Below are 25,645 nucleotides of genomic sequence, written 5' to 3'. Positions count from 1 at the left end.
GTCCAATCGGTGTATTCTCTTGTTTGCATTAGTTCTCTTCTTGGCCCATCTCCTATTGTTAATTCGATGGGGTTGTGGTTAGAGGTTCCGTCCCACAAGGTCTCTATCGAGAATTCTCTAGTGATATTTTTTATAATTGCGATATCAATTATATCTGGTAATCCATTTCCGAATGCTAGGTACGTTGGATCTTCAGGTCCAATAACGATAGCTTCATGTTTTTCAGCGAGATCTTTCAGTTTTCTGCCATTTCTGTTTTCCATCCTGCTGTTCCATTCTGGAGATTTGCAATTAAAATCTCCGATGCAGATTTTCGGGTTTGTTCCATCTAGTAAGTTGTTGATTTCTTCTTCTAATAGGTTATTTGGGGGTCTTTTATATGCCGATGTGACTTCGACTCTTTGTCGATTTATTTCAGCTACAATCGTCACTGTTTCTATTTGTGACTCGTCAGATCTTCCTTTAAAATAGTGTTTCAGATCTCGTCTAACCAGTAAGGCAACACCTCCCCCAGTGTTTGCGATTCTGTCACATCTATATATCTCATAATTCATGATATTCAATCGCGTATTTGGTTGTATTCTTGTTTCCTGTAAGGCTATAATATCAGGTTTTCTCTCTGATATTATTTCTTCTATCTCGGGTTTTCGAGTTCTGACCCCGTTTATGTTCCAGGAGACTATTTTAAGGGAATTTTTCCTAGTTGTATGTTCCATTATTTCAGTTTACTGAACATTCCTTGGAGTTTTTTCTCCATCTCTCTTTCAATTTTCAACATGATTTTGTTGAAAATTTTTTCAGTAAAAGTGTCTAAATCGTCGGCGGATTCAGAGACTTTTCTGTTTTCTTTTGTTTTGTTGATCGTAGGTTTAGCTTGGGGCATTTTCGAGGTCTCCTTCTTCTGTACTGGTTTGGGTACTTTTCTTGTCGTCTACTTTGGAGGGGGTGGGCTTCTTTTTCTCCTGGACTTTTAGAGGAATCGTGCTCTGCTGAGCCGATTTCTGGCCTGTTTCCCTCTTCCTTGTAACTAATTTGAATTCGCTACATCCTTTGTAGCTTGCTGGATGGCCTTCTTCGCCGCACAGAACGCATGTGGCATTTCTCTCCTCACCTTTTCTGGTAAGTTCGCAATCTTTTGTGCAATGATTGCCCAAACATTTGACGCATCTGTATGGAAAAGAGCACTTGTTTTGGGCATGTCCGTACCTCTGACATCTGAAGCATTGGCTTGGATTTTCTGCCCTTCTTTTTGATTCCACTACAATGCAGAGATTGTAGAGGCGTCTTATTTCGAAAATCTCCTTTCTCTGAGTTTTTACCAGGTATAAGGGTATAAACTTTTTGGTTTTATTGGATGTCATTCTGGACACCTCGGCGTCATGGATTCCTTGGACCTTTAGATCATTTTTTATTAAATCTATTTCAGAGATGCACATGTTGAATTTCAGATCGATAGTTCTGATAGGAATTGAGATTTCAGTGGTCGATTCGACAAAATATCATTTCAATTCCCAAGGAACTATTGGATCAATTCGAACCGAATCCCGAAACTGTACACAGTTTTCGAATTAAGATGCACATGTTGAATTTCAGTTCGATAGTTCAGATAGGAATTGAGATTTCAGTGGTCAATTCGGCAAAGTGTGATATCAATTCCTAAAAACTGTTGGATCAATTCGAACCAAATCTTGAAACTGCACATAGTTTTCGAATTGAGATGCACATGTTGAATTTCAGTTCGATAGTTCTGATAGGAATTGAGATTTCAGTGGACGATTCGACATAGTATCATTCGAATTCCTTACGAACTATTGGATCAATTCGACCCAGATCTCGAAACTGTACACAGTTTTCGAATTGAGATGCACATGTTGAATTTCAGTTCGATAGTTCAGATAGGAATTGAGATTTCAGTGGTCAATTCGGCAAAGTGTGATATCAATTCCTCGAAAACTGTTGGTTCAATTCGAACCAAATCTTGAAATTTCACACGGTTTTCGAATTAAGATGCACATGTTGAATTTCAGTTCGATAGTTCAGATAGAAATTGAGATTCCAGTGGTCAATTCGGCAAAGTGTGATATCAATTCCTCGAAAACTGTTGGTTCAATTCGAACCAAATCTTGAAACTGCACATAGTTTTCGAATTGAGATGCACATGTTGAATTTCAGTGGTCAATTCGGCAAAGTGTGATATCAATTCCTCGAAATCTGTTGGATCAATTCGAACCAAATCTTGAAACTAAAAGTTAACTGAATCTATAACAGAAGTCACCACGTTAGAAAGCGAAAAATCGAAAATACTGCAGCGAAGTGAAAGAACTGAAGTAAAAGTCAAAAGTCGAAAAGTGACCGTCGCGGTGGAAAATTTGCTTTTATAGGCATATCCCCTCTCACGGTAAAAATCTGAAAATTCCAGAATGCGACAAGAATGAAAAACGTCGTCAGCTCCGGTTTATCGCATATCAACAGATGAAAAACGTCGAAATCTTCAGCGGCATGTAAGAAAAACAACGTGAAATACAGATAAGCGGTTTTTTACATTCACTCTGCCTATCGGAATGAACGTACGGAATATTCGAGAATTAAAATATTTGCAAAGACGGAAATTTGAAACGAAAGAAATGCACTAAGATGAACTCCAATTTTCCTCAGAAACTGGACTTCATCACATCAGATAGGAATTAAGATTTCTGTGGTCAATTCTGCAAAGTGTGATATGAATTTCTCAAAAACCGTTTGATCATTTCGACCCAAATCTTGAAACTTCACATAGTTTTCGAATTGAGATGCACATGTTGAATTTCATATCGATAGTTCTGATAAGAATTGAGATTTCAGAGGTCAATTCGGCAAAGTGTGATATCAATTTCCCATAAACTGTTGGATCAATTCGAGCCAAATTTTGAAACTGTACATAGTTTTCGAATTGAGTTGCGTATTGAGATGCATGCGAAAACTATGTGCAGTTTCAAGATTTGGTTCGAATTGATCCAATAGTTCCTTAGGAATTGAAATGATATTTTGACGAATCGACTACTACTCCGGTTAGCGCATCCACCATTTCGGTTGGTGCAATAAAAGATATTTTTCGGAACGGTATCATTTTAATAATCGGTAATTTTTTTTTCGGTTTTTCTAATCCATTTTCACCTTCTACTTCGGTAGGAGCGGCAACGGTTCTGACGGTGTTGGCGGTACGGCGGGCCTCAGTCGGAGGTCCGGCAGTATGGCCTCTGTCCTGCTCCCTGGAGTTGCGGTCGGTCCTGATGCAGTTCTGGCGGTCCCTGGTCCCCTATCTCTAACGCAACACACCCTGGAAAGGACCCCCACACGGCCGCACCTGGAACAGAACTTCGTCCTTTCCCCTCGGCATTCCTCCCTGTGGTGGCTTTCATTGCCACACCGCCAGCAACTGTGGGGGCCTAACCCCAGGTAGAACTGAAGTCCACAGGTCCCCACGGTCCGTTCGAACTGAAATTCAACATGTGCATCTCAATCCGAAAACTATGTTCAGTTTCAAGATTTGGTTCGAATTGATAAAACAGTTTTCGAGGAATTGATATCACACTTTGCCGAATTGACCACTGAAATCTCAATTCCTATCAGAACTATCGAACTGAAATTCACCATGTGCATCTCAATTCGAAAACTGTGTACAGTTTCGAGATTTTTGTCGAATTGATCCAATAGTTCCTTAGGAATTGAAATGATGCTATGTCGTGTTCGATGAAAACATCTTGTCTGACATCGTATCTCTAGCGAGCGAAAATCTATAAAAGTAATATTTGATAGAAAATTCTAGAGGCCCTGAAAAGGACCGGATTTAAATTTTTTTCCTTCCAAAATTATATACGTTTTACTTTTGCTTTTTGGGAGACGTTACTTTCTTCGGAGCCGTTACTGATTTGACCGTTTTTGGTTTCGGTGCTTTGGACTTCTTCGTCGGCTTTTTGTTTGCCTTCTTAGCTTTCGAGGGAGATTTCGTTAATTTTGGCTTCTTTTCTGTTGCAATTGCCGCTCTCTTTTCCGACCTACTCACTAGATAGATGTAGACCTGGCAGGTGATGTGTTCTTCTTGTCGGCTGCCATTGTAGGTGATGCATTCTTATTTGCTCCATCGGCCGACTTGACCAATTTTTTCGCAAATTTCTTCGACGCGTTTGTTGTAGAACCGCCAGCGGCCAATTTGAAAGAGCCAGACGCTTCTTTTCCTTTGGTCTGAATCAAGGAACCGGACTGTACAGCGGTCTTTTCTTATGAACGGTGCAAGTTTTTCAGAATCGACCTTGTAATTCGAACCGATGTATTTCTTGATAGCATGCAACGAGGATCCGCTCCTTTCTTTCAATCCTTTGATGGCACGATTAACCATATCGGAAGTTGGGGGATGGCTGGGTTTGACATGTTTTGACCTTGCTGAGGTTTTTTTCTCAGCTTTTTTCAGCGTCTTACCAACAGCAGTGGCGGGCGTAGTTGCCTGTCGCATTTCAGACTCGGAAGTTGAAAATGACATTGTTTAACCTTTACACCTTAGATTTCTTCTGATAGTGGTACCGATATTAGCGAAGTTGACGGAAATTTGACGGGCGATTGGTTGGTAAATTATTGCTAAGGACTTGAAATTGCAAGTTTCCCGCGCAAGCTCGAGGAATTTAGAATTTTTTATTTGTACCAATTATTGGGTTCATCATTGCATCGTATTTCGGACGAATGCGATATGGAAAAAAAGACGATATGTCATTTTTGACGGACCGAAACTATTCTTCCCAGACTTGCGAAAGTCGCTCTTGTCAAGGTTCCCGGATATTCTTATCATTAGTTATTATTTCGAAATTTGAGTCTCCTTGGTCGAACAATTCATGATGAATACAAGTTTTTCTTTTATTGATTGACCATCAAAATTCGATCCAAATCTCGAAACTGTACACAATTTTTGAACTGAGATATACGTATTGAGTTTCATTCAATTCGATAATTCAGATAGGAATTGAGATTTCAGTGGTCAATTCGGCAAAGTGTGAAATCAATTTCACAAAAATTGTTGGATCAATTCGAGCCAAATCTTGAAACTGTAACTGTAGATAGTTTTCGAATTGAGATGCATATGTTGAATTTCAGTTCGTTGCTTCTGACAGAAAGGGAGAAACTGAGTACAGTTTTGGGATTTGGGTCGAATTGATCCAATAGTTCCTTGGGAATTGAAATGATATTTTGTCGAATCTGCCACTGAAATCTCAATTCCTATCAGAACTATCGAACTGAAATTCAACATGTGCATCTCAATTCGAAAACCATGTGCTGTTTCGAGATTTGGTTCGAATTGATCCAACAGTTTTCGAGGAATTGATATCACACTTTGCCGAATTGACCACTGAAATCTCAATTCCTATCTGAATTATCGAACTGAAATTCAACAGGTGCATCTCAATCCGAAAACTATGTGCAGTTTCGGGATTTGGGTCGAATTGATCCAATAGTTCCTTGGGAATTGAAATAATATTTTGTTGAATCGACCACTGAAATCTCAATTCCTATCAGAACTATCGAACTGAAATTCAACATGTGCATCTCATTTCGAAAACTGTGTACAGTTTTGAGATTTTGGTCGAATCGATCCAATAGTTCCTTAGGAATTGAAATGATAATATGTCGAATCGACCACTGAAATCTCAATTCCTATCTGAACTAACGAACTGAAATTCAACATGTGCATCTCAATTCGAAAACTGAGTACAGTTTCGGGATTTGGGTCGAATTGATCCAACAGTTTTTGAGGAATTGATATCACACTTTGTTGAAAAGGCCACTGAAATCTCGATTCCTATCTGAACTATCGAACTGAAATTCAACAGGTGCATCTCAATCCGAAAACGATGTGCAGTTTCAAGATTTGGGTCGAATTGATCCAACAGTGTTTGAGGAATTGATATCACACTTTGCCGAATAGACCACTGAAATCTCAATTCCTATCAGAACTATCGAACTGAAATTCAACATTTGCATCTCATTTCGAAAACTGTGTACAGTTTCGAGATTTTGGTCGAATTGATCCAATAGTTCCTTAGGAATTGAAATGATAATATGTCGAATCGACCACTGAAATCTCAATTCCTATCAGAACTATCGAACTGAAATTCAACATGTGCATCTCAATTCGAAAACTATGTGCAGTTTCAAGATTTGGTTCGAATTGATCCAACAGTTTTAAGGAATTGATATCACACTTTGCCGAATTGACCACTGAAATCTCAATTCCTATCTGAACTATCGAACTGAAATTCAACATGTGCATCTCAATTCGAAAACTGAGTACAGTTTCGGGATTTGGGTCGAATTGATCCAATAGTTCCTTGGGAGTTGAAATGATATTTTGTCGAATCGACCACTGAAATCTCAATTCCTATCTGAACTATCGAACTGAATTTCAACATGTGCATCTCAATTCGAAAACTGTGTGAAATTTCAAGATTTGGTTCGAATTGATCCAACAGTTTTCGAGGAATTGATATCACACTTTGCCGAAAAAACCACCGAAATCTCGATTCCTATCTGAACTATCGAACTGAAATTCAACATGTGCATCTCAATCCGAAAACTATATGCAGTTGCAAGATTTGGTTCGAATTGATCCAACAGTTTTCGAGGAATTGATATCACAGTTTGCCGAATTGACCACTGAAATCTCAATTCCTATCTGAACTATCGAACTGAAATTCAACAGGTGCATCTCAATACGAAAACTATGTGCAGTTTCAAGATTTGGTTCGAATTGTTCCAACAGTTTTTAGGAATTGATATCACACTTTGCCCAATTGACCACTGAAATCTCAATTCCTATCTGAACTATCGAACTGAAATTCAACATGTGCATCTCAATTCGAAAACTGAGTACAGTTTCGGGATTTGGGTCGAATTGATCCAATAGTTCCTTGGGAATTGAAATGATATTTTGTCGAATCGACCACTGAAATCTCAATTCCTATCAGAACTATCGAACTGAAATTCAACATGTGCATCTCAATCCGAAAACTATGTGCAGTTTCAAGATTTGGTTCGAATTGATCCAACAGTTTTCGAGGAATTGATATCAGACTTTGCCGAATTGACCACTGAAATCTCAATTCCTATCTGAACTATCGAACTGAATTTCAACATGTGCATCTCAATTCGAAAACTGTGTGAAATTTCAAGATTTGGTTCGAATTGAACCAACAGTTTTTGAGGAATTGATCTCACACTCTGCCGAAAAGACCACCGAAATCTCGATTCCTATCTGAACTATCGAACTGAAATTCAACATTTGCATCTCAATCCGAAATTTATGTGCAGTTTCAAGATTTGGTTCGAATTGATCTAACAGTTTTTAGGAATTGATATCACACTTTGCCGTATAGACCACTGAAATCTCAATTCCTATCTAAACTATCGAACTGAAATTCAACATGTGCATCTCAATTCGAAAAGTATGTGCAGTTTCAAGAATTGGATCGAATTGATCCAACAGTTTTCGGAGAATTGATATCACACTTTGCCGAATTGAATACTGAAATCTCAATTCCTATCTGAACTATCCAATTGAAAATCAACATGTTTATCTCAATTCGAAAACTGTGTACAGTTTCGTGATTTGGTTCGAATTGATCCAATATTTCCTTAGGAATTGAAATGATACAATGTCGAATCGACCACTGAAATCTCATTTCCTATCTGAACTATCGAACTGAAATTCAACATGTGCATCTCAATTCGAAAACTATGTGAAGTTTCAAGATTTGGGTCGAAATGATCGAACGGTTTTTGAGAAATTCATATCACACTTTGCCGAATTGAATACTGAAATCTCAATTCCTATCTGAACTATCCAATTGAAAATCAACATGTTTATCTCAATTCGAAAACTGTGTACAGTTTCGAGATTTGGGTCGAATTGATCCAATAGTTCCTTAGGAATTGATATCACACTTTGCCGAATTGACCACTGAAATCTCAATTCCTATATGAACTATCCAATTGAAAATCAACATGTTTATCTCAATTCGAAAACTGTGTACAGTTTCGTGATTTGGTTCGAATTGATCCAATATTTCCTTAGGAATTGAAATGATACAATGTCGAATCGACCACTGAAATCTCTATTCCTATCAGAACTATCGAACTGAAATTCAACATGTGCATCTCAATTCTAAAACTATGTGCAGTTTCAAGGATTGGTTCGAATTGATCCAACAGTTTTTAGGAATTGATATTACACTTTGCCGAATTGACCACTGAAATCTCAATTCCTATCTTAACTATCGAACTGAAATTCAACATGTTCATCTCAATTCGAAAACTATGTGCAGTTTCAAGATTTGGTTCGAATTGATCCACCAATTTTCGAGGAATTGATATCACACTTTGCCGAATTGACCACTGAAATCTCAATTCCTATCTGAACTATCGAACTGAAATTTAACATGTGCATCTCAATTTGAAAACTGTGTACAGTTTCGGGATTTGTGTCGAATTGATCCAATAGTTCCTTAGGAATTGAAATGATATTTTGTCGAATCGACCACTGAAATCTCATTTCCTATCTGAACTATCGAACTGAAATTCAACATGTGCATCTCAATTCGAAAACTATGTGAAGTTTCAAGATTTGGGTCGAAATGATCAAACGGTTTTTGAGAAATTCATATCACACTTTGCAGAATTGACCACAGAAATCTTAATTCCTATCTGAATTATCGAACTGAATGAAACTCAATACGTATATCTCAGTTCAAAAATTGTGTAGAGTTTCGAGATTTGGATCGAATTTTGATGGTCAATGAATAAAAGAATAAGTTCTATTTATCATGAATTGTTCGATCAAGGAGATTCAACTTTCGGAATAATAACTTATGACAAGAATATCCATGAACCTTGACAAGAGCGACTTCGGCAAGTCTGGGAAGAATCGTTTCGGTCCGTCAAAAATGACATATCGGCCTATTTTCCATATCGCATTCGTCCGAAATACGATGCAATGATGAACCCAATAATTGGTACAAATAAAAAACTTTAAAATCCTCGAGATTGCGCAGGAAACTTTCAATTTCAAGTCCTAACTGAAATCCCATTTCCTATCTGAACTATCTCGAGAACATGACTCATGAACATGACATGTGACCATGTCCATGTGAAAGGGGAATGGCTTATACCAATACTGATAAGGCAGATGCATTGGCGGACTCGATCGAACGAGATTCGAGAATAAATTACAGGATAGACGACGATAATGAAGATCAGTTCACCTCGAGACGTTGAAGCAGGTAGATGTGTTGAATGATACCAGTGCGATACGTCATCTCTCGTGTTGTAAAAGAGAAAGTCGAAGTGAAAGTGTACACAAGCGAAGCAGTGCGATACGTCATCTCTCGTGTTGTAAAAGAGAAAGTCGAAGTGAAAGTGTACACTAGCGAAGCTACGGAATTTTTGATTCCGTCTACGAAACTTCCGAAGTTTTTTGTAAGTTCTATAAGTGTGTGTGTTATAGAGCGGAAATTCGTTCAAATTCAGTGTGTTCAGTGTCGAGTCCAGATCACCCCCAAGATCGCTGGTTCCACGGATATCACTGGTGAGTCGATTCATTTTTCTCATAGAAAATATATAACTTAGCCACATAGCTTAGAAGTAACATATTAGTGAGTATTTCCAATATTCATTATTACACAGAAATACCTTATATAGTTCAATACGGACAAAAAGCCATGTCGGAGGTCTCAGACAATGAGAGCTCCTACATGGAAGCTACGGACACCGAAGAATTCAGCGATAGAGAAGCAGAGGAGCTTGTAAGGCTCAAAGAAGAGAATGAGCAATTGAAAGCTCAAATAAATAAATTAACTGAAACCGTAGCTCAGTTGGTCGGGGAGATACGCCTCTTGAGAGAGGAAATTAATAAGAATAAAGCGCCTCAATCCCCTAGTTTTGCGGAAATTGCAAAACTTATTTCGGCACAGAAATCTCCCACATTTGCAGAAATTGCAAAGCCGGTAGCAGTCCCCAAAAATTCCTCCAAACAGGAAGTAGCTCCAGAACCGGAAAAGAAGAAAAATTTTGCAACTCAAGTTGCGAAAACCCAGAACGCGCCACCCACAAAACGCGCGCGTAAAGAAAGTGCATGTTCAGACGAAGAGACCGCAAAAAAAGCAACGGAGATACCTAAAAAAGGTAAAATTCCACCCATCACGACGATGGGTACAGCCTCAGCTCAACAGAAAAACACTCCAGTGGAGGAGAGGAAAGAAAATATCCCCCCTGTCACCCTGAGAGGTACGTCCGAATGGACGTCAATTTCCAACGCGTTTATGCGAAACGGTATTAAATACCAAAGAGAGACGACAGTAAAGGACGGTATAAGAATCGTCCCTCAAACCGCCGATGATCATAGAAGGATGACGGACTTCCTTCATAAAATAAATAGGGAGTTTTACACTCTTCAACGGGAGGAAGAAAAGAAAATCTACGAGGTAGTGAGATACCTACCGCTGGATGCAGATATCCCGACGATCCTTGACGACCTCAAGGATCAAGGGATCGTCGATGCTGAGGTCATAAGGATGACCTCAAATAAAACAAAAAAGCCGATGCCCTTATTGCTGGTTAAAACCCAGAATAAGGGTATCTTCGAGGTGAGAAGGCTCTACAACATGAACTGTGTTGTTGAACCTAAGAGAAGGACGACTGGGCCTGGACAATGTTACCGCTGTCAGCGATATGGACATGCCCAAAGTAAGTGCACTTTTCCATGGAGGTGCGTGAAATGCTCTGGTAATCACAGCTCCAAGGAGTGTACGCTTACCAGGGAGAACGAGGAGCGAAATGCCTCTTGTGTTCTCTGTGGAGAGCAAGGACATCCAGCCAGCTACAAGGGATGTAGCGAATGGAAATTGGTCACTAAAAAGACCAAGAGACCGCCAAGATCGAACCAGACCAGCTCGGGGCCAACACAAAATACACCGAGGCCATCCCAAAACTCTTCGGAAGTGAAGAAACCCCAGGAAACTGCAACCAAAGCAGTCAAAGAGACGAAGAAACCAGAGAAAAAGGCGGAAAGGCAAAAACCGTCAAAAAAGCCGAAACCAGAAAAGGAATTTCTGGAATCACTGAGGAACTGGATAAGTTCACGAAAAACCTCCTCAGCACGATGATGCAGAATCTGGAGAAAGAGATTGAGAAGAAGATGCAGCAAATTATTAAGAATATTTAATGGCTGACACGACGATAAAGAACAATCTCATAATCGTCTCTTGGAACGTCGAAGGATTGAGAGCCCGCAGATCAGAATTCGTAGAACTGATTGAAGAGAAGAGACCGGATGTCATAGCTCTCCAAGAAACGAGACTTAACCCCAACGTTCGAATAGCATTTCCCAATTACGATATCTACAGAAATGATAGACCTAACAGCACAGGTGGCGTTGCTATACTGGGTAGAAGGAATATGGATCACCATTTCGACCAAATATTCAATGGACAAGAAGTAGAAGCAATATCGATTATTATGAATACTAATCGAGGACAAGTGAAGATTATTTCAACTTATAAATCACCGGATAAGGACATGCTGGAAGATGATCTTAAAATGCTACTAGAAGGAAGACACCCTAAAATCATAATTGGTGATCTTAACTGCAAATCGCAGGAATGGAATAGTAGAGTGGAAAATATCAACGGGAGAAGACTGAAGATTTATGCTGAAAAACTTAATGCAGTTGTAATAGGACCTGATATACCGACCTACATACCAAGAGTAAATGGACTACCCGATGTACTGGACATTGTCGTGATGAAAGACATCACTGAAGAAATCAGCATTGATACAATAGAAGACGGAAATTCAGACCACAATCCCATAGAATTCATAGTGGGACATGGCCCAAGAAACGAAGAAGAGACACAAACCAAGGATCGCACAGACAGGGAGAAATATAAGAATTTACTTCAGGAGAAAATCACGGAAATTCCCCAAATAAACACCCGGGATGAATTAGATGAAGCAGTTGAAAAATTGGAAAATCAAATAAAAGAAGCCTATGAAGAAAGCACCAAGAGAATAAGGAAACCAATTCCGAAACATTCACACGGAGATACGCCAAGGGATATAAAGGAACTTATAAAAAAGAACAGAAGACTCAGAAAAATCTACAGAACAACAAAAAGAGAAGAAGACAAGAAGAAACTGAATAAGCTTAGCCAGATATTGAAAAATGCTTTAACAGAACTGCGTAATAACAGATGGCACCAGAGATTAAGGGAACTGAATACAATAGATCACTCGGCTTGGAAAATGCAAAAACGCTTACGACGAGAACAGACAGTTATACCTCCACTGCATGGAGCAAACGGAATTGTATATACGAGACTTGAGAAAGCCGAAGCACTGGCCGACTCAATTGAGAGAGAAGCCAGAATAAATTACAGAAATGATGATGACAATGAAGATCTAGAAGAAGAAGTGGAGGCAAACGAAGAACTGATGATGGAACCACCGGAAACCGAAATCATTCCAAAACCGGCTTCACCAACAGAAATCAAAGAGATCATAATGAAATTGAAAAACAGAAAAGCGCCGGGAGAAGATAGGATAACGAATTATATGTTGAAGAAATTGCCTAGAAAAGAAATAGCAGCCTTGACGAATATAACAAACGGAGTGATGAGGACCGAATACTACCCAAAGAGATGGAAAACTGCAGAAATGATAGTTTTCAACAAGCCTGGAAAGGAACGGAAATTTCCTCAAAATTATAGACCAATCAGCCTACTATCAGCACTAGGAAAAATCGTCGAGAGGGTTTTCGCTGAAAGGCTGAATGAGGAAACAGAAATGTTGAAGATAATTCCACCCGAACAATTTGGATTTCGACGAGAACATTCGACTGAACTCCAATTACTACGGCTCATAGAATACGTCACCGAAGGAATGCAGACCAAACAGGCCACAGGATTGGTTCTGATGGATATCGAGAGAGCTTTTGATAGAGTATGGCACGAAGGCCTAATCTACAAGATGAAAAAAGCAGGATATTCGACCAAGCTATGCAAGATTATAAGGAACTATCTGAGGAATAGAAACTTTTATGTGAAAATAGATGGAGCAACCTCTCAAACCAGACAATTGGAAGCGGGAGTGCCTCAAGGATCGGTACTTGGACCTCTGCTTTACGTAATATACGTCTATGATATCCCGAAGAATGCTAGAAATATGCTCACCTTGTACGCAGATGACACAGGAATAGCGTTCAGACATCGACGCCCAGAGATCATACACCGGAGACTGCAGGAAGCCATAGATGAATTACTCAAATGATGCATCAAATGTAAAATACAAATCAATGGAAGAAAGACTCAAGCAATATTACTACAAAAGAGAAGATTGAGGATGGAAGAAACCTTGAAGTTGATGGAGAAGAGGTTGAATGGAAAAATGAAGCAACATACCTAGGAGTGACGCTTGACAGAGGACTTACATGGAAAAACCACATCAAATGTGCAGTTGATAAAACAAAAGCCGCAATGAGTAAACTTTATCCACTCATAGGCAGAAGAAGTCATCAAGAACATCAAGTTGACGATGATTAAAACTATTGTGCAACCACAACTCACATATGGATCGGCGGCATGGGGCTTCGCAGCCAAGACCCACATCAAGAGAATACAGGCCACTGAGAATAAACTCCTTAGAATGGCGATGGACGTACCCTGGTTTGTTAGGAACAAACAAATCTACAAGGACTTGGAATGGGAACCAGTTACAGAATTTATGAAGAGAAAGGCGGAAAGGATATTCGACAAAGCCAAACAACATCCAAATGAGGAACTACGAAGATTAGTCGACTACGATCCAACGGAAGAAGCTAGAAGGTCAAGAACCTACCACCGAAGACCTAGAGATCAGTTAAGGATTTAAATGTAACCAAAGAAGAGCTTAACCTATAAAAGCTTTAGGCAGCATACAACTACCAACACGACTATGATCTTGTGAGAGTCCAGAAACCATAAGAGTCAACTGGTTAATAGGCAAAATGCCCGGAACCTATGAAGAAGCAGTTAAGGGTTTTTAGTGGGTCTCGAGCTCAGAGAGTGAGAATCCCCATACTGTGCCCCCTCAGCAGAGGGTGTGTCTGTTTGCAGATTTTCCCCCTGCTACACCAAAAAAAAAAAAAAAAGGTCAAACAATGTCATTTTCAGCCTCCGAGTCTCAAGTGCGACAGGCAACCACGCCCGCCACTGGTGTATGTAGACAGTTTTCGAATTGAGATGCACATGTTGAATTTCAGTTCGAAAGGACCGTGGGGACCTGTGGACTTCAGTTCTACCTGGGGTTAGGCCCCCACAGTTGCTGCTGGCGGTGTGGCAATGAAGGCCACCACAGGGAGGACTGCCGAGGGGAAAGGACGAAGTTCTGTTCCAGGTGCGGCCGTGTGGGGGTCCTTTCCAGGGTGTGTTGCGTTAGAGATAGAGGACCAGGGACCGCCAGAACTGCCTCAGGACCGACCGCAACTCCAGGGAGCAGGACAGAGGCCATACTGCCGGACCTCCGCCTGAGGCCCGCCGTACCGCCAACACCGTCAGAACCGTCGCCGCCCACATCGTTGCCGCCCCTACCGAAGTAGAAGGTGAAAATGGATTAGAATTACCGAAAAAAAAATTACCGATTATTAAAATGATACCGTTCCGAAAAATATCTTTTATTGCACCACCGAAATGGTGGATGCGCTAAGCGGAGTAGTAGTCGATTCGTCAAAATATCATTTCAATTCCTTAGGAACTATTGGATCAATTCGAACCAAATCTTGAAACTGCACATAGTTTTCGCATGCATCTCAATATGCAACTCAATTCGAAAACTATGTATAGTTTCAAAATTTGGCTCGAATTGATCCAACAGTTTATGGGAAATTGATTTCACACTTTGCCGAATTGACCTCTGAAATCTCAATTCCTATCAGAACTATCGATGTGAAATTCAACATGTGCATCTCAATTCGAAAACTCTGTGAAGTTTCAAGATTTGGGTCGAAATGATCAAACGGTTTTTGAGAAATTCATATCACACTTTGCCGAATTGACCACAGAAATCTTAATTCCTATCTGAATTATCGAACTGAATGAAACTCAATACGTATATCTCAGTTCAAAAATTGTGTAGAGTTTCGAGATTTGGATCGAATTTTGATGGTCAATGAATAAAAGATTAAGTTCTATTTATCATGAATTGTTCGATCAAGGAGCAAGGGCGGCTCGTCAGAGGAGTCAAGGGAGGCTAAGCCTCCTCATAAAGCTTAGAGCTAAAATACATTCACTTCTGTCCTGATTTTCAGAAAGTAATTTCTATATAAATTTTCCGAACACCTGAACTAGATATTCAGATAAAAATTAGTTTATTTTTCGGTCCTCCGCTCATAAAAATCCAGCATAACAATCATACAATCCACCGGCTGCGTACGCGTCCGCCGCGTCGAATGAATATTTCCTAGTACTGCCTATTCGGACGGACTGACGGAGGCTGTTGGGCCTGCTGCCTCCGTTGATAGTGTAACTCACGCATACGTTCTCTGGACTCACATACTAGCCGAACAAGAATTCAGCTGACTTACTGTACCATATTCGCCCGTTAAATGTACCAGAGGAGGCACAGCTCCCCTGTTCTCCATTGATTCTTTCGTGCCGTCTTCGACTATATTCGCTTGATCTCCGACGGTAGGTGCGTTGTCCGGCGGTAGTTGTTATGATTTCAATTTTCAATTTGAATGTAACGACTTCGTGGAGAACTGGAACTTCGGGAAATTTGTGATATATTCTTGTTAAGATAGGTTGTTTTGTTAGGGCGTTAGGGGTAAGTACTGATACAGATCAAAAAATAAAATGGAATTGAATATTGAGAATTAACTGTACACGTTGTTAAAACCTTTACAAGACCTCCACCAAATTTAATTACACTAAAGTCTACCGAAAATCGTCAGAATAGAAGTTTCAGTGTTGTTTGGTACGATAAATGTGATTGGTTAACTGGATCGATCAAACGGGAAAAATTATTTTGCTGGCTATATTTACAATTTTCTCATCAAACAGAATATCATGGTTCAAAACGATGTTTTCAGAATTGAAAAATTTACCGCGATCTATCGAAAGGCATAACAAGTAAAAGGAGCATATAGCATCCTCTTGCATTCAAAATCTTAGCACTGACAACTTTTCATTATGTTGAAGAAGTATACTTTATTGACTGATAAGAGTTTGTTCCAACACTCCTCGAAAACTATTAGCCTCCTCAGCTCTCATGACCACGAGCCGCCACTGTCAAGGAGACTCAACTTTCGGAATAATAACTTATGACAAGAATATCCATGAACCTTGACAAGAGCGACTTCGGCAAGTCTGGGAAGAATCGTTTCGGTCCGTCAAAAATGACATATCGGCCTATTTTCCATATCGCATTCGTCCGAAATACGATGCAATGATGAACCCAATAATTAGTACAAATAAAAAACTTTAAAATCCTCGAGATTGCGCAGGAAACTTTCAATTTCAAGTCCTTAGCAATAATTTACCAACCATTCGCCCGTAAAATTTCTGTCAACTTGGCTAATGTCGGTCCCACTATTTGAAGAAATCCAAAGTGTTAAGGTCAAACAATGTCATTTTCAGCCTCCGAGTCTCAAATGCGACAGGCAACCACGCCCGCCACTGGTGTATGTACACAGTTTTCGAATTGAGATGCACATGTTGAATTTCAGTTCGAAAGGACCGTGGGGACCTGTGCACTTCAGTTCTACCTGGGGTTAGGCCCCGTCAGTTGCTGGCGGTGTGGCAATGAAGGCCACCACAGGGAGGACTGCCGAGGGGAAAGGACGAAGTTCTGTTCCAGGTGCGGCCGTGTGGGGGTCCTTTCCAGGGTGTGTTGCGTTAGAGATAGGTGACCAATGACCGCCAGAACTGCCTCAGGACCGACCGCAACTCCAGGGAGCAGGACAGAAGCCATACTGCCGGACCTCCGACTGAGGCCCGCCGTACCGCCAACACCGTCAGAACCGTCGCCGCCCACATCGTTGCCGCCCCTACCGAAGTAGAAGGTGAAAATGGATTAGAATTACCGAACCGTAGGTACAAACCTACGATCAACAAAACAAAAGAAAACAGAAAAGTCTCTGAATCCGCCGACGATTTAGACACTTTTACTGAAAAAATTTTCAACAAAATCATGTTGAAAATTGAAAGAGAGATGGAGAAAAAACTCCAAGGAATGTTCAGTAAACTGAAATAATGGAACATACAACTAGGAAAAAATTCCCTTAAAATAGTCTCCTGGAACATAAACGGGGTCAGAACTCGAAAACCCGAGATAGAAGAAATAATATCAGAGAGAAAACCTGATATTATAGCCTTACAGGAAACAAGAATACAACCAAATACGCGATTGAATATCATGAATTATGAGATATATAGATGTGACAGAATCGCAAACACTGGGGGAGGTGTTGCCTTACTGGTTAGACGAGATCTGAAACACTATTTTAAAGGAAGATCTGACGAGTCACAAATAGAAACAGTGACGATTGTAGCTGAAATAAATCGACAAAGAGTCGAAGTCACATCGGCATATAAAAGACCCCCAAATAACCTATTAGAAGAAGAAATCAACAACTTACTAGATGGAACAAACCCGAAAATCTGCATCGGAGATTTTAATTGCAAATCTCCAGAATGGAACAGCAGGATGGAAAACAGAAATGGCAGAAAACTGAAAGATCTCGCTGAAAAACATGAAGCTATCGTTATTGGACCTGAAGATCCAACGTACCTAGCATTCGGAAATGGATTACCAGATATAATTGATATCGCAATTATGAAAAATATCACTAGAGAATTCTCGATAGAGACCTTGTGGGACGGAACCTCTTACCACAACCCCATCGAATTAACAATACGAGATGGGCCAAGAAGAGAACTAATGCAAACAAGAGAATACACCGATTGGACGAAATATAGCCATCTGATACAATCGGAGGTAACAGAAATACCGACAATCAACACACCGGAAGACCTAAAAAGAGCAGTTGGTGAACTAGAAAAGAATATAATAGATGCCTACAAAAAGAGCACAAAGAAAATAACGAGACCAGCACCGATACATCCACACGGTGATACACCCAGAGAAATCAAAGATCTCATCAGGGAAAATCGGAGTCTAAGAAAAACATACAGGCTCAACAAAACAGATATAAATAAGAGAAATCTAAACCGACACAGCCAAGTTCTAAAAAATGCCCTGAAGGACATGAGAACAAATAGATGGAACAAAAGAGTTCAAGAACTAAATACTATCGATCATTCTGCATGGAAAATGCAAAAATGTGTGAGAAGAGAAAAGACTAAAATACCACCTCTCCACGGAGAAAGAGGAATGGCATATACGAATATCGATAAAGCAGAAGCACTGGCGGACTCGATAGAAAGAGAATCGAGAATAAATTACAGACCTGATGACGATAATGACGAGCTGGAAGATCCTGTAGAGAACAACGAAGAAGAAATGGACGAACCACCAGTAGACGACAAAATAGAAAAACCAACTTCTCCATTTGAAATAAAAGAGATAATCAGAAGCTTGAAAAATAGAAAAGCTCCCGGAAGTGATACAATAACGAATGCTATGTTGAAGAAATTACCTAGAAAAGGTATAGCTGCTCTCACAAATATTGCAAACGGTATAATGAGGACTGAACACTATCCGGAAAAGTGGAAAACTGCAGAAGTCATAGTGTTCAACAAACCAGGCAAAGATAAATAATTCCCCCAAAACTACAGGCCGATAAGTTTATTGTCCGCCCTAGGAAAAGTAGTAGAAAGGGTAATCGCTAGGAGGCTTACAGAAGAAACTGAAAATCTGAATCTCATTCCAGCAGAGCAATTCGGATTCAGAAGAGACCACTCAACTGAACAGCAATTACTGAGACTCACAGAATACATAACAGAAGGATTCCAAAATAAACAAGCAACCGGTCTTGTACTACTAGATGTCGCCAGAGCATTCGACAGAGTATGGCATGAAGGATTGATTTACAAAATGAGATATGCTGGATATTCAATGAAACTGTGCAAGTTGATTAGGAATTATTTGAGGAACAGAAGATTCTACGTGAAAGTGGAAGGAGAAAACTCCACAACCAGATATATGGAAGCAGGGGTGCCTCAAGGGTCAGTACTTGGGCCATTACTGTATAACATATATATCCACGATATACCAAAATCTCCAAGGACTATGCTGACATTATATGCCGACGACACAGGAATCGCAATGCGACATCGCAAGCCAGAAATTATAGAAGGAATGTTACAAGAAGCTATAGATGAAATGAATGACTGGTGTATTAAATGGAAAATAAAACTCAATGGACAAAAGAGCCAAGCGATATTACTGCAGAAGAGGAGACTAAGAACTACAACAAATCTAGAGGTAGATGGAGAAGAAATCGAATGGAAAAACGAAGCAAAATATTTAGGTATCACCCTAGACAAAGGTCTAACATGGAGAAGCCATATCAAACAAGCCGTTGACAAAACCAAGGCAGCGATGAATATGCTCTAACCGCTGATAGGTAGAAAGAGCCACATGTCAAATGAGACAAAATTGAAAATAATCAAAGCCGTTGCTAGACCGCAACTGACTTATGGATCAGGTGCTTGGGGATTCGCGGCAAAGAGCCATATACAAAGAATTCAGGCAACAGAAAACAAGCTACTACGATGTGCCATAGATGCGCCTTGGTTTGTCAAGAACAAACAGATATATCGAGATTCGAAGTGGGAAACCATCACCGAATTTATGAAGAGGAAAGCTGAAAAGTTATTCGAAACAGCGAAGGAACATCCAAACGAAGAACTCAGGAGACTAGTGGACTACGATCCGGAGGAAGACAGAAGAAGAATGAGAATTTACAAAAGGAGACCGAGAGATCAATTGAGGAGAGATTAAAATGAGTACGACAACTTATTAAAACTATACTAAGAAGAGATATCCGAAATGGACGAACATGAAAACCCTAGCACGACAATGTGCAAGAAGAAATAAACCGATTAAGGGATAAATGGTTTATAGGCAAATGCCCGGAACCAACAAAAAGCAGGTTAGGTTTAGTGGGTCGCGAACTCAGGAGAGTGAGTAACCCCACAGTGTTCCCTAGAAATGGGTTCCTCTGGGCGAGAGATAGAGCCCCGTGTTTTCACGGTCGCAGATTCATCTGCTATAAAAAAAAAAAAAAAAAAAAAAAAGTCAAACAATGTCATTTTCAGCCTCCGAGTCTCAAGTGCGACAGGCAACCACGCCCGCCACTGGTGTATGTACACAGTTTTCGAATTGAGATGCACATGTTGAATTTCAGTTCGAAAGGACCGTGGGGACCTGTTGACTTCAGTTCTACCTGGGGTTAGGCCCCCACAGTTGCTGGCGGTGTGGCAATGAAGGCCACCAAAGGGAGGACTGCCGAGGGGAAAGGACGAAGTTCTGTTTCAGGTGCGGCCGTGTGGGGGTCCTTTCCAGGGTGTGTTGCGTTAGAGATAGGGGACCAGGGACCGCCAGAACTGCCTCAGGACCGACCGCAACTCCAGGGAGCAGGACAGAGGCCATACTGCCGGACCTCCGACTGAGGCCCGCCGTACCGTCAACACCGTCAGAACCGTCGCCGCCCACATCGTTGCCGCCCCTACCGAAGTAGAAGGTGAAAATGGATTAGAATTACCGAAACAAAAATTATAGATTATTAAAATGATACCGTTCCGAAAAATATCTTTTATTGCACCAACCGAAATGGTGGATGCGCTAACCGGAGTAGTAGTCGATTCGTCAAAATATCATTTCAATTCCTAAGGAACTATTGGATCAATTCGAACCAAATCTTGAAACTGCACATAGTTTTCGCATGCATCTCAATATGCAACTCAATTCGAAAACTATGTGAAGTTTCAAGATTTGGGTCGAAATGATCAAACGGTTTTTGAGAAATTCATATCACACTTTGCCGAATTGACCACAGAAATCTTAATTCCTATCTGAATTATCGAACTGAATGAAACTCAATACGTATATCTCAGTTCAAAAATTGTGTAGAGTTTCGAGATTTGGATCGAATTTTGATGGTCAATGAATAAAAGAATAAGTTCTATTTATCATGAATTGTTCGATCAAGGAGACTCAACTTTCGGAATAATAACTTATTACAAGAATATCCATGAACCTTGACAAGAGCGACTTCGGCAAGTCTGGGAAGAATCGTTTCGGTCCGTCAAAAATGACATATCGGCCTTTTTTCCATATCGCATTCGTCCGAAATACGATGCAATGATGAACCCAATAATTGGTACAAATAAAAAACTTTAAAATCCTCGAGATTGCGCAGGAAACTTTAAATTTCAAGTCCGTAGCAATAATTTACCAACCATTCGCCCGTAAAATTTTCGTCAACTTGGCTAATATCGGTCCCACTATTTGAAGAAATCCGAAGTGTTAAGGTCGAACAATGTTATTTTCAGCCCCCGAGTCTCAAGTGCGACAGGCAACCACGCCCGCCACTGGTGTATGTACACAGTTTGCGAATTGAGATGCACATGTTGAATTTCAGTTCGAAAGGACCGTGGGGACCTGTGGACTTCAGTTCTACCTGGGGTTAGGCCCCCACAGTTGCTGGCGGTGTGGCAATGAAGGCCACCACAGGGTGGACTGCCGAGGGGAAAGGACGAAGTTCTGTTCCAGGTGCGGCCGTGTGGGGGTCCTTTCCAGGGTGTGTTGCGTTAGAGATAGGGGACCAGGGACCGCCAGAACTGCCTCAGGACCGACCGCAACTCCAGGGAGCAGGACAGAGGCCATACTGCCGGACCTCCGACTGAGGCCCGCCGTACCGCCAACACCGTCAGAACCGTCGCCGCCCACATCGTTGCCGCCCCTACCGAAGTAGAAGGTGAAAATGGATTAGAATTACCGAAAAAAAAATTACCGATTATTAAAATGATACCGTTCCGAAAAATATCTTTTATTGCACCAACCGAAATGGTGGATGCGCTAACCGGAGTAGTAGTCGATTCGTCAAAATCATTTCAATTCCTAAGGAACTATTGGATCAATTCTAACCAAATCTTGAAACTGCACATAGTTTTCGCATGCATCTCAATATGCAACTCAATTCGAAAACTATGTGAAGTTTCAAGATTTGGGTCGAAATGATCAAACGGTTTTTGAGAAATTCATATCACACATTGCCGAATTGACCACAGAAATCTTAATTCCTATCTGAATTATCGAACTGAATGAAACTCAATACGTATATCTCAGTTCAAAAATTGTGTAGAGTTTCGAGAATTGGATCGAATTTTGATGGTCAATGAATAAAAGAATAAGTTCTATTTATCATGAATTGTTCGATCAAGGAGACTCAACTTTCGGAATAATAACTTATGACAAGAATATCCATGAACCTTGACAAGAGCGACTTCGGCAAGTCTGGGAAGAATCGTTTCGGTCCGTCAAAAATGACATATCGGCCTATTTTCCATATCGCATTCGTCCGAAATACGATGCAATGATGAACCCAATAATTGGTACAAATAAAAAACTTTAAAATCCTCGAGATTGCGCAGGAAACTTTAAATTTCAAGTCCGTAGCAATAATTTACCAACCATTCGCCCGTAAAATTTTCGTCAACTTGGCTAATATCGGTCCCACTATTTGAAGAAATCCAAAGTGTTAAGGTCGAACAATGTTATTTTCATTATGTTACTTTTGTTATTTTGTTACAACCGTGCAACTACAGTTATTATAGAAGGAATGTTACAAGAAGCTATAGATGAAATAAATGACTGGTGTATTAAATGGAAAATAAAACTCAACGGACAAAAGAGCCAAGCGATATTACTGCAGAAGAGGAGACTAAGAACTACAACAAATCTAGAGGTAGATGGAGAAGAAATCGAATTAAAAAACGAAGCAAAATATTTAGGTATCACCCTAGACAAAGGTCTAACATGGAGAAGCCATATCAAACAAGCCGTTGACAAAACCAAGGCAGCGATGAATATGCTCTACCCGCTGATAGGTAGAAAGAGCCACATGTCAAATGAGAGAAAATTGAAAATAATCAAAGCCGTTGCTAGACCGCAACTGACTTATGGATCAGGTGCTTGGGGATTCGCGGCAAAGAGCCATATACAATGAATTTAGGCAACAGAAAACAAGCTACTACGATGTGCCATAGATGCGCCTTGGTTTGTCAGGAACAAACAGATATATCGATATTTGGAGTGGGAAACCATCACCGAATTTATGAAGAGGAAAGCTGAAAAGTTATTCGAAACAGCGAAGGAACATCCAAACGAAGAACTCAGGAGACTAGTGGACTACGATCCGGAGGAAGACAGAAGAAGAATGAGAATTTACAAAAGAGACCGAGAGATCAATTGAGGAGAGATTAAAATGAGTACGACAACTTATTAAAACTATACTAAGAAGAGATATCCGAAATGGACGAACATGAAAACCCTAGCACGACAATGTGCAAGAAGAAATCAACCGATTAAGGGATAAATGGTTTATAGGCAAATGCCCGGAACCAACAAAAAGCAGGTTAGGTTTAGTGGGTCGCGAACTCAGGAGAGTGAGTAACCCCACAGTGTTCCCTAGAAATGGGTTCCTCTGGGCGAGAGATAGAGCCCCGTGTTTTCACGGTCGCAGATTCCCCCTGCTATAAAAAAAAAAAAAAAACTACAGTTAAAGACGGTATAAAAATCATCGCGTCAACCGTAGATGATTTTAGAAAAATCACTACATTCTTCGAGCAGCATGGTAAAGAATTTTTTACCTACCAAATGGAGGAGGAAAAGAAGATATATGCCGTTATTAGGAATTTACCAACCGACGCTGATATTGCGTTGATTAAGTACGACCTGATATTCCAGGGAATATCAGACGCTGAGGTGTCCAGAATGACATCGACAATGACAAAGAAGCCAATACCTCTCTACATGGTTAAAACCCAGAAAAAGGCTCTTGTCAAGGTTCATGGATATTCTTGTCATAAGTTATTATTCCGAAAGTTGAGTCTCCTTGATCGAACAATTCATGATAAATAGAACTTATTCTTTTATTCATTGACCATCAAAATTCGATCCAAATCTCGAAACTCTACACAATTTTTGAACTGAGATATACGTAATGAGTTTCATTCAGTTCGATAATTCAGATAGGAATTAAGATTTCTGTGGTCAATTCTGCAAAGTGTGATATGAATTTCTCAAAAACCGTTTGATCATTTCGACCTAAATCTTGAAACTTCACATAGTTTTCGAATTGAGATGCACATGTTGAATTTCATATCGATAGTTCTGATAGGAATTGAGATTTCAGAGGTCAATTCGGCAAAGTGTGATATCAATTTCCCATAAACTGTTGGATCAATTCGAGCCAAATTTTGAAACTGTACATAGTTTTCGAATTGAGTTGCATATTGAGATGCATGCGAAAACAATGTGCAGTTTCAAAATTTGGTTCGAATTGATCCAATAGTTCCTTAGGAATTGAAATGATATTTTGACGAATCGACTACTACTCCGGTTAGCGCATCCACCATTTCGGTTGGTGCAATAAAAGATATTTTTCGGAATGGTATCATTTTAATAATCGGTAATTTTTTTTTGGGTAATTCTAATCCATTTTCACCTTCTACTTCGGTAGGGGCGGCAACGATGTGGGCGGCGACGGTTCTGACGGTGTTGGCGGTACGGCGGGCCTCAGTCGGAGGTCCGGCAGTATGGCCTCTGTCCTGCTTCCTGGAGTTGCGGTCGGTCCTGAGGCAGTTCTGGCGGTCCCTGGTCCCCTATCTCTAACGCAACACACCCTGGAAAGGACCCCCACACGGTCGCACCTGGAACAGAACTTCGTCCTTTCCCCTCGGCAGTCCTCCCTGTGGTGGCCTTCATTGCCACACCGCCAGCAACTGTGGGGGCCTAACCCCAGGTAGAACTGAAGTCCACAGGTCCCCACGGTCCTTTCGAACTGAAATTCAACATGTGCATCTCAATTCGAAAACTGTGTACATACACCAGTGGCGGGCGTGGTTGCCTGTCGCACTTGAGACTCGGAGGCTGAAAATGACATTGTTTGACCTTAACACTTTGGATTTCTTCAAATAGTGGGACCGATATTAGCCAAGTTGACGAAAGTTTTACGGGCGAATGGTTGGTAAATTATTGCTAAGGACTTGAAATTGAAAGTTTCCTGCGCAATCTCGAGGATTTTAAAGTTTTTTATTTGTACCAATTATTGGGTTCATCATTGCATCGTATTTCGGACGAATGCGATATGGAAAATAGGCCGATATGTCATTTTTGACGGACCGAAACGATTCTTCCCAGACTTGCCGAAGTCGCTCTTGTCAAGGTATCCATATACAGGGTGTGGCGTAATGAATGGATAATATTGAGCCTGGGGGTAGAGGACTCTATGGCGTTTCAGAAAAATATATTTTGCCGAAGTCGCTCTTGTCAAGGTTCATGGATATTCTTGTCATAAGTTATTATTCCGAAAGTTGAGTCTTCTTGATCGAACAATTCATGATAAATAGAA

The 25,645-nt window shown here is 40.4% G+C and overlaps 1 protein-coding gene across 1 annotated transcript; it reads right to left on the bottom strand.

The window, feature by feature from the left end:
* Window positions 1–4,041: 4,041 nt before the first annotated feature.
* Window positions 4,042–4,489, bottom strand: LOC123310291 (histone H1-like). The gene is made up of 2 exons (XM_044893757.1): window positions 4,289–4,489; window positions 4,042–4,221 (listed from the first exon to the last, which is right to left on the bottom strand). Exons 1-2 carry the CDS (start codon window positions 4,487–4,489, stop codon window positions 4,042–4,044), a joined length of 381 nt encoding a protein of 126 aa, XP_044749692.1.
* Between the last annotated feature and the right edge of the window lie 21,156 nt (window positions 4,490–25,645).

Source organism: Coccinella septempunctata, chromosome 3 (assembly GCF_907165205.1).
Source record: "Coccinella septempunctata chromosome 3, icCocSept1.1, whole genome shotgun sequence".
Taxonomy (NCBI): domain Eukaryota; kingdom Metazoa; phylum Arthropoda; class Insecta; order Coleoptera; family Coccinellidae; genus Coccinella; species Coccinella septempunctata.
The sequence above is the reverse complement of the archived record's forward strand: the minus strand, read 5'-3'. Positions and strand labels throughout refer to the sequence as shown.

Coding starts and splice junctions, on each gene's coding strand:
- LOC123310291 (XM_044893757.1), bottom strand. CDS start 4,489: ATGCGACAGGCAACTACGCCCGCCACTGCTGTTGGTAAGACGCTGAAA. Junction 4,222..4,288: donor ACATCGGTTCGAATTACAAG/GTCGATTCTGAA, acceptor TCCTTGATTCAG/ACCAAAGGAAAAGAAGCGTC.